The 9,393-nt window shown below is 42.8% G+C and overlaps 1 protein-coding gene across 2 annotated transcripts; it reads right to left on the bottom strand.

Annotated features, from left to right (window-relative positions):
* Positions 1-563: 563 nt before the first annotated feature.
* Positions 564-9,295, bottom strand: mtmr7a (myotubularin related protein 7a). 2 transcript variants are annotated; one of them, XM_019884423.1, is made up of 14 exons: positions 9,056-9,295; positions 8,683-8,805; positions 8,389-8,551; positions 7,451-7,608; positions 7,236-7,364; positions 6,386-6,520; positions 6,007-6,139; positions 3,770-3,879; positions 3,109-3,231; positions 2,421-2,470; positions 2,142-2,342; positions 1,926-2,060; positions 1,450-1,576; positions 564-1,367 (listed from the first exon to the last, which is right to left on the bottom strand). In XM_019884423.1, the coding sequence occupies exons 1-14, from the start codon at positions 9,077-9,079 to the stop codon at positions 1,041-1,043; spliced, it is 1,938 nt and encodes a 645-aa protein (XP_019739982.1). In that variant the 5' UTR covers positions 9,080-9,295; the 3' UTR covers positions 564-1,040. The 2 variants fall into 2 exon arrangements, with proteins under 2 accessions (XP_019739982.1, XP_019739983.1); XM_019884424.1 differs by lacking the exons at positions 8,683-8,805; positions 9,056-9,295 and having other exon boundaries at positions 7,451-7,555; positions 8,389-8,519.
* Between the last annotated feature and the right edge of the window lie 98 nt (positions 9,296-9,393).

Below are 9,393 nucleotides of genomic sequence, written 5' to 3'. Positions count from 1 at the left end.
TATATATATATATATATATAAATAAAGGTACAAAAATATATTTGCATGCTGAATTGTTCACTGGCAGGATTGTACAGAACAGTAATACACCTGATTTGCAGACACGAGTGTGACACGACATGCTCTCAACTGTTGACTCCATCCATCATCAGTGTGCACAGCTCATATTAACAAAACATCTTCATCTTTACAGTGTCTGCAGCTGACAATTTTACTGTAGCCGTGTTCAGTCAAAGTATTTTTTTTTTGTCCCATTGAAACACATTTTATTCAAGAAGTCGGTTTCTTCAGCCTAGCGCACTGACTGAAGTACCACAAAACATGTAAACAACAATTCCCACATGCCAATCAGCATAATGTGAATCTTACCTTGCATCATAGCTGGATTTTGTTTGACCTGGACCTTTATTCTAATGTTTATTCTATTCTAAAGCTTTTCTAACTCAACATGCTCCTCCACTGATTGATGTCAAGTGCTTCACATTCGTAGCTGTGCATCAGCTCTTATTTAGCTCTGTATTTGTGTGTGTGTGTGTGTGTGTGTGTGTGTGTGTGTGTGTGTGTGTGTTTACACTGCTAAGATGTTTGATACATCAAAATATGGAAGACCATTGTGAAAGGGGTGATGTACTTTCACATCCACTTCAACACCAAAGGATGTGTTGGAGTAGCTCACTCAGGGGTAATAATGTTTTAAGAGTGCAGAACGGCACCCAATAAAACGGCCTAAGAGGACCATGATGCACTTCAATATTTTACATTCTGTCTGCACATTTTAATACGGTCCCCAAACATTACAGACAAGAGCAATGAATCTCTTCATAGTGTGTAAGTAAAATGTGGTCAACTACAGCAAACAAACTAGTTTATGTGGCAAGAGGGAGCGTCGGCCACTCCACGTGCATAACAAAAAAATTGTTTTGACTGACATTTGCTAAAAGCCTGTATTTTTAGTGCATAGAGGCAGTGTTTGGTCAATGGCGGTGTGGGGCCTTGGTCACATGGCAGCTGCCACACCTTCCATTCCATGCTACATTTGTTTATACAGCATTGTCAGAGTCTTGATCTCTGGTGCTCTCTCTAAAAGGTGAACGGCAGCTCAGGTCCGCTATACCAGACTCTTGATCACTACCGTTGGAGTGACTGGAGTCGTATGTTTTGTTTAAATCTTGGGGTGAGAGGGTCAGGCTGCTACGTGGTGTCTTTAGATGACAGGGGCTGATGGTCAGGAAGCTTGACATGTAGTCTTGAGGGGTGTTTGCCAGGCCGAGATCATGACCAAAAACCCAAGCTGTGGGGCTTTTATTAAGGGTGGCTGATTTTGGGGTACAATTCCACACCTGCTTCTCCTTCAGTTGAGAAATTTTCTATTGATATTGGAAGACAAAACAATCTTCAGCATTAAAGCTATCAAGATAATGAAAATATTTACAATTATGAAACTTTTACCTGTTTGTGTGAGGCGAGCAGCTCCTCTAACTGTTCAGTTTCCTCTTGTATGGCCCGCAGGTAATCCTCTACAGACTGACGAGGATGCATCCCACGGTCAAATCGGTTGTACAGCCCCCTCCAAAATCTGTACAAGACAATAAGTTATCACTTTCTTGTCAAAGGGATAAAACCATGCTTCCACTGTTAATATGATTTGAATTCTCAAACAACGCACATTGTTAAGTCTTCCTACTGAATTACAAACTGGCAAACCATTTAAAAAATACTGTCGAACAAATTCAAATACCCGTGAGGTTTTAAAGTGTCCAAACCTTTACTTGCACAAAAAGTTGCTGTTGAATTCAACGTTTGTATGACAGTTAAAAATGTTCAAAAGTTGTTTAAAATCTCGTCGCTACATTTGATGTTTTGACTTTAGGATGGATCATGTCCATTTCCATCGAGCGAAACGTTTGATAAACGGTGTGACATACTTGAACCAACAGGGGGCGGTAGATGGCCGAAGGAGTCCCTGTGTGTGGCTGTGGTCTGGTCTGTACAGAAGGTTGGTGTAGTCTGTCCGGTTTGTCCACAGATAATGCCACAGAGAATGGGTCTTCTCACAAAGTCTGCATGACGTGAAATTAAATTGAATCAAGAAAACATCTAGAAATGTCTACACTGCTAAAAGCAGGAAAAAAAGCTCTTACAGGAGTTCTGCCCTTCCCCGCTGGTTGTTGTCAATAAAGTTGCCATACTGGCAGGAGTAGATGTGGCTGTGGATGGTGATTAGAAACCGCTCATTGAACTCAAAGGCACATGGAAACTGCTCCATCAGTTGCCACACACACTCCAAGAACTGATCGATAACAGGAGACACTTCTTTAGGGTCTCCATTTAGGTGGTTGCATCTGCATAAGAAGTGAGGAGTGTTAGACTAGACCACAAGATAAAATGGATCATGCTTAGAAACCAATCATCAGTCAAACCTGTGAGAAAACTTGTGGCCGAATGAGACCCAGTCTTTTTCGATGAGAACCTAATTACAAAAAGACATGTCCAAGTCATGTTATGAGCATGTTAAAATATTATGACCACCACGGAAAATATTATCATATGGGATGGGAATGGTAACATCTCATACCTGCAGGTGAGGGAAAACAAGCTATTATGGACACAAGCATTGAGACACAACTCTTAATTACTAAAATCAACCAATGGGTTGGACTAGAGCACCGGTGTCTAAACTCATCCCCAGAGGTTATTTGCAGGCCCGTGTCTGTTTTTTAGTGGTCAGCCCAGCCGCATGTCAAAAATGTAATTAACGCTGCCGATATCCTTTGCCTGGATTGTACTACTTATTATCTACACCCGGCGGCAAGGCAAGAGAAGAAGAAGAACGGAGTCTTCCTTATCACATCTCACTTCTTTGTCCACCACAAATCACGCACTATTCACTGAGACGCACCGTGGAAGCACCGTTGTTTGCTCCGCTTTCTGCTGTGTGTCAAGGTTGGGCTAGTATAGATTGTTCTTACTTTGGTTCTGAATATGGCAATGGAACGTATCTGTAATGCAATACTGCATGTCAAAGCCATTCCTTCATTCCATGCATCCACCCCCACCATGCTATAAACCATAGTTACAATATGTCTATTTTACAAAGTCGGTCTGTACCATGAGTCCTCTGATGGTCCGGTAGTATGGATCCAAAAGGACGCAGGCCACAGAACACACCTGAGCAGTACGGTCCCAACCGTCTGAACAATGAACCAGGACGCTGACACCTTCTGCAACGGCCTGTAACACATACGCGCGATCGCGCGCGCATGCGCGCGCGCACACACACACACACACACACACAGGAAAATTTCGAGCTGGGTCTTGGGGCATCGTCCCTTCAATTTTATCTTCAGCAAGTGATGACTGTATCGACACAATCAGACTTGGCCATTGCATAATATTCCATGTCTTTGCCCTAAAAAAAATCTGTAGTTGCTTTCACAGTGTGCTTCAGGCCATTGTCCATCTGCACTGTGAAGTGCCGTCCAATGACTTTTGAAGCATTGGGCTGAATATTAGCAGATGATAATTCCTGAAACACTTCAGACTTCAACCTGCTGATTTAGTTAGCAGACACATCTATAAATACAGGGGAACCAGTTCCATTGGCAATTGGCCATGGAACAGCTGAGCAGCCCAAATTTTAATATCATATTTGTACGGCATGATTGTGCAAATTGTGTTATGTATCAACTCAGAAAGTAAATTAAACGCTCTCGAGCTAATATTCTGAGTAGTAGTGAAGAAGACAAGGGGGATTAAACTGCAGCCTGACCTTGGCAATAAAGATGCCTGCATCCAAAACAGCTTTGATGTGCTTCAGCCAGCCTGAGCTCTCCAGGCCCTCCAGGAAGTAAGACATCGAAGGGGAACGCAGCTCACACACTGCATTCACAACACAGCTGTCTCAGCGGCAGGAAACACTGAGAATACTAGACTTTATTAAAACTCATTCACTCCCAAAGACGTATTTGGATATCTTTTCAGACGCCACACATTTAATCCCAGCTCCACATTTTATATTGACTGTACTTGAAAAGGGTCTGAAAATGGCCAGCCAGTTGACTTTCAGACCCTTTTCAAGTACAGTCAAGACAAAATGAGGAGCTGGGATTAAATGTGTGGCGTCTGAAAAGACATCTAAATGCGTCTTTGGGAGTGAATGAGTTAAACAACACACATCTGCACATTTGTTGTTGCTTCAGACACGTTTCTTTAAATGTGACGGAATGCTTCTTTTGACTCATTCCATTGAAGACAACTCAAATTTGCTTTGCTTTCGTTACTTGTTTCCGCTGTATCGTTGATTTTCAAAGGAAAGCTGGGCGGCACTGAGCTCATTCACCATTTGTTGTTTTAGTATTCGTTGTTCTCACAGGGTATTGTAGCATGCTGTTTGTATGTGTTGCTGCTCCACATGTATTAGAGTAGCAGCTCTTTGAAGGTTTATAATTATCAATGGTAACTTCCATTATGTCAGTTTTACAGTGCATGGTACATGCAGAAGACATCGCCAAACAAACACCAACCAATCACCATGCCAACAACAATGTGTGCCTTTAATCTGAAGCCAATGCCGACAAGAATGTTCGCTTATGCAGCTCTGCTTAGATTATGTCTTTGACTTGATAGTGTTTTCATGGAGCTCAGCCGTTACTTGAAAATGGATGATCTTTGTCCACCCAAGCTGCCAAGTGCTCGGCAAAACTTGGTTTGGGATCAGTTTTATTTAAATGAGCAAAAGCTGGAACTAAGATTCCCTTGAAGTGTGTTCATACTTTTTCAGTTTTGATGAGTGGAAAGAATTTCAGTTCCCCCGAGTTTTTGTGTAGAAGCAATTACAAAGTAGATTTTGCATACTATGCCCCATCCAAACAAAATATTTAATGCTGAATATATAGCAGAACAACAACATTTCTTCAGATTCAATTTGGATCAGATTTGTGTGTTATTCAGTCTGTTTTTTACAACTACACGTACGTTTCCTCGTGTACAGGGGCACGGTGGCCGTCGGGAATTTCGACAGTTTCCCGAATGGCCGGGAAAATCCTCGTTGACCATGAGGAATCGCCACATGTTGGCCGCTGTCCAACAAACTCCAATCACCCACCCACCTGTCAACCAATATTCGCTGACAGCATTTTGGTCGCAGTACGTCCCTGCTTGTGTACATGTACCATATTTTACCACTTACAATTTTGTAAACACAGTTTATTGCCACAATACCCATGTTTGTTGTGGTTGTTGTTGTTTTAATGGCAAATTAGCAATTCTAAAAATCATTCAGTACTTGAGACCCACCTTTGGAACGTAACTATTTTCACTAGCACCAGGAAATTGTGCAGATTTGTGTATGTTCTCGGGGCAGTGAAAGGAGGGGGAGAGCAGGTGAACAAGTTCATCATGACTTTGATAACTTCATGTAGGAGAGAGCAAAGCCACTACCTAAATGAAACACTTAAGCCGATGCTGGAAGCCGGGGGGTCTTTAAAATTGTATTCAAGCATGAGATGGGAGGGCAGAGGCTTTGTCTCAACCTTTTAAGAGCTTCCAGGAGGCAAAGAGTTATAACAAGTGGACAGCAGCTACAACTTTTCAGACTCGGAACCACATCATTCTCACGCCCTCAGTTTTACTTTGGGGGTAGGTCACAGATTGTGCACTCCAGGAAACCAAAATAGCTCAGAAATAAAACCCAGATGGATTCAAAGTCTTCCTGGGATCACCCCGACACAATACCCAGAAATTCTCCTGTGGGCTCAATTGAGGCCTGATTGCAGCACAGTGCAGCGCAATCTGCCTGAGTGCGTCCGAAAGCCAAAGGGGTAACACAGGGTTGCGCAGAGCTTTCAGTCATGTGAAAATAACAAGAGTTCGAAAGATGATGCCAAATATCGTACATTTTTCCATAAATAATGAAGTGATGAAAACATTTCAGAAGCAGCGACGAGTGCACTGCCAACAGAACATTCCCGGCATGAAAGCCTCTGTGAGAATTCGGGATCATTGTACCTTCTAGCATTTTTTGTTGGCTGTTCCTCATCACATGGATGTTCTCAATGGCGGCGAACTGGAATTTAATGTGGGAGTAGTTGTCCTCATTTTCATAGCCTTTTCCCGCTGCTCGATTTGCCATCGCATTTAACTGCAAAGATATTTGGCTGGTTGTTAGAAGATGAATTTGTTGTTTGTTTTTGATGTTTTGGACCAATGACAGCAACACACTACTGATCATAGTGTTCCGAGACAAGAGCCAAGATTCTCCCACTGTTTATCTAGGAGCAGATCCAGCTGCAAATGCTGTTTGGAAAATAAAGCCCACCTGGACATACACCGCAATACTGCATGACTTGTATTATTACAAGGCATTCTTTCCATCCATGGGGCTCACCTTGGGCCTGGTGTCCACCACATACATGAAGTCACTGTGGGGATTGGACCTCAGTATGGCCTCCAGCATCTGCTCATCCTCCACGCAACGAGCGCTGAAGCCTGAAAGAGGTTGGCTGCTGCGACAGATGGCAGCCTGGGAGGAGGTGAGAGGAAGCTTCACGTATGGATGCTTTCGCACCAAACAATGACGCTGGTGCAAATAAAAAAACATTTGAAGCACTTTTTCTTGACGTGCATATTAAGAGGAATAATCTTCTCATTACTTCAGTTATTATCCACTGGAGACGAGGCCACAAATTATTATTCAGTTCTCCCTTCAGACCCATTAACCAAACTTGTAATGTTTTTGAGCTTCACACACTGGACCCTCAACCCTGGGAAGTTGACCTTACACTCATAAAGCACTCCCAACTGTTGTGTTAAGAGCTAATAGAATGATTTATGAGCATTAAGGCTGATCAGCATACATGTGGCCAAGATGCTTTCTCTCAAGAGTCATACGGGCCCCTGCGATTTGACTAGAAGAAGATGTTAAGATATTTCATCAGAACGCTGGACAAGCCTTCATTCAAAACGTCCCCCAAAAAGACACGATATCACACTTGACCAAACGATATAAGAGCAAACGTGACAGCCATAAGAATGGTCAATCATACGACAGTCATCAGAACGTTTGAAGGAAGAAATCACAAACCAAGCTGTTTCAATTAAACACGCGTTTTGCCCCGTCGGGCAACTTACTGTAACGACACCGCTCGTAAGAAGGAAGAGGATTTGTGTTCAGTCAATTAAAACCCCTTATGAGGAGTCGCACATAAAGCAAAAAGAAATGCATGCCATCCACTTACACGATTTTCCTTGTAGTAGTATGAAAGCGTAGGAAATCTTCCTCTGCTCCTGAACTTGGAACTTCCGGTTATGACTGATGGAGTTGTTGACTCGGGTACAAAAAGTTCGGCAGGGTAAGTGTCACTCACCTACAAAAACAAACAAAACTTTGTTTTTGCAAGGTCGACATTAGTATGAAGATCATTTGCTTGTTCGCAAATCTCAGTGCCCTGACTTTGTAGTGCTGGTTGACTAAGGAGCGTTTCCACAGGGAGTTTGGGATTCCCATTCTGGTGTACTCAGCTTTGAGGTCCAAGAAGTCCCACTCCTGGCGTCTCTCCTTCTCATCCACGTTTGGTTTATATGAAAAGCAATACAGCTCATCATAATGCTCTACAAGGTAAATCAAGGTGGATAAATGTCAGCTCGAGAAGCAAAATCAAAGATCAATGAACCATTTTTAATCTACCGCGATTGTTGTGGTTAGGCCATAGCAGTGCATGTGAAGAACCATCATAACTTTAAACATTTTTCTTTATGTGGCCAAATGCATTCGAGAAATAGCAGCCTGCTGAAGTGTAAACCTTAGAAACAGATTGTTGGTTCAGTGTAGTAACCATGAGCCGGTGTAATCAAGTTTTTGTTTTTTTTGTTTTTTTTTTTTTAGCGTGAAGGTCTGCCCTAAATGGAACGGACACTCAGCAAAGAACATTATCAGAATATTTAAACTAAAATAATGAAGAAATGACACAAATATGATTTGTAACTATTTAATTTGAAGTCCTGCATCATTAACAGCCCTGCTGATACATGGCCGTTTTCATAAGGCACCATCGAGGAGCTTTGTAATGAAAAACACATATGGAATGTTTTTGAACAATTTTTTATTTTTTTTTCCCCTCCAAAGCATTTCAATGGACATCGATTCTAAGCAGATGTTTGCTATTGCTGGTCCCTTTCCCCTGCGAATAGCCAGGGGCCTCTGTATTTTAGATCATTTACTGTTCCCTGTGTTGATCAAGTCAAGTGTTTTGTAGATGCTCTGTCTTATTCTCTAATTCTGTGGTGCTAACTGTCATTACAGAGTAAGTGTCGACTGATGTACACAAATTTGTTTTTTTTTTCACCCCAGGTCCTTTCATGCTTGGTGGCAAGCAATAACAAGCAATTTACCTGGTTGGGAGAGACGCAACAGGGACACGTGTACATCATGGCACTCTCGCTCTTGAGGTATGACAAAATGAAGAACCTGGAAGTTTTTGCAGTGTATCAACAAAGGAGATCCAGACGGCGTGGTCGCTTGTTTCTCCACGCTGAAAACCAAACTGTGAAGCACCTGGTAAGACAAAAATACATGAAGAGTCTCTGCTTGCAAATGTCGAGGAAAGAACACACATGAGATAATTTTGTCTTTGAAATAAATTGGACTTACCTTTATCCCCTTCCATGCATCCATTGGTAACTTACCCATGTTTCATTGCGCATTCCACCTTCACTCTCCACAAAGATGGTGTGGGTCGCCGTCAGATAGAGGGTGCCCAACCTGCTTCTTTTGGTGAACACTCTGTCTAGTAGCCTGACCTTCTCCACCTGGTTGACGCAGAAGAAGAATCAGACAACCATCGTTGCCCCCGAATGACGTCATTCCCATTCCTATAGGAGCGTTAGCCGTGGAGTGGCTTGCCCTGATACAGTGTACACTCAAACGCCCCCGGCGATTAGTCTACGTGGCTCTCGCCGCGTTTGTCCGATATCGCGGAGTAGAAACCGACAGACCGAGTGACGGCTTTACAGGGGTGAATGTCAGTGGGTGCATTGCGGAAATGAGGATTCAGATTACCTTTGGAAGCCGGATGTGCTCCATTGGCAGGTATCAAGCGAGCCGCAAGCACAGTCACGCTCCCTACCACCACTGATGATATACTATCGAGGCATAAACACTAAAAGATAGGTTCGATTCTGAATTCGTCTTCAGCCGCGCTCAGGTAAACACGACAATTTACACAGAGCCATTATGATGTACCCTGGAAGCTCTCAGTTGCAGTACACCGCTAGGTCCTAAAGCCCCTCGAAGCTCTTCCATCATGATGTCACACACAGTGAATATTAAAGATTGCAACCCTACGTTCAAATGGCAAGTTTTTGTTTATTAGGTTTGTGTGTGTGTGTGTGTGTGTG

This window comes from Hippocampus comes, unplaced genomic scaffold, assembly GCF_001891065.2.
Source record: "Hippocampus comes isolate QL1 unplaced genomic scaffold, H_comes_QL1_v1.1 scaffold156, whole genome shotgun sequence".
In the NCBI taxonomy this organism is placed as follows: domain Eukaryota; kingdom Metazoa; phylum Chordata; class Actinopteri; order Syngnathiformes; family Syngnathidae; genus Hippocampus; species Hippocampus comes.
Note: the sequence above shows the minus strand (reverse complement) of the source record. Positions and strands in the feature narration are given on the sequence as shown.

Coding starts and splice junctions, on each gene's coding strand:
- mtmr7a (XM_019884423.1), bottom strand. CDS start 9,079: ATGGAGCACATCCGGCTTCCAAAG. Junction 6,521..7,235: donor ACTACTACAAGGAAAATCGT/GTAAGTGGATGG, acceptor ACCTCCTCCCAG/GCTGCCATCTGTCGCAGCAG. Junction 2,061..2,141: donor CGGGGAAGGGCAGAACTCCT/GTAAGAGCTTTT, acceptor CACGTCATGCAG/ACTTTGTGAGAAGACCCATT.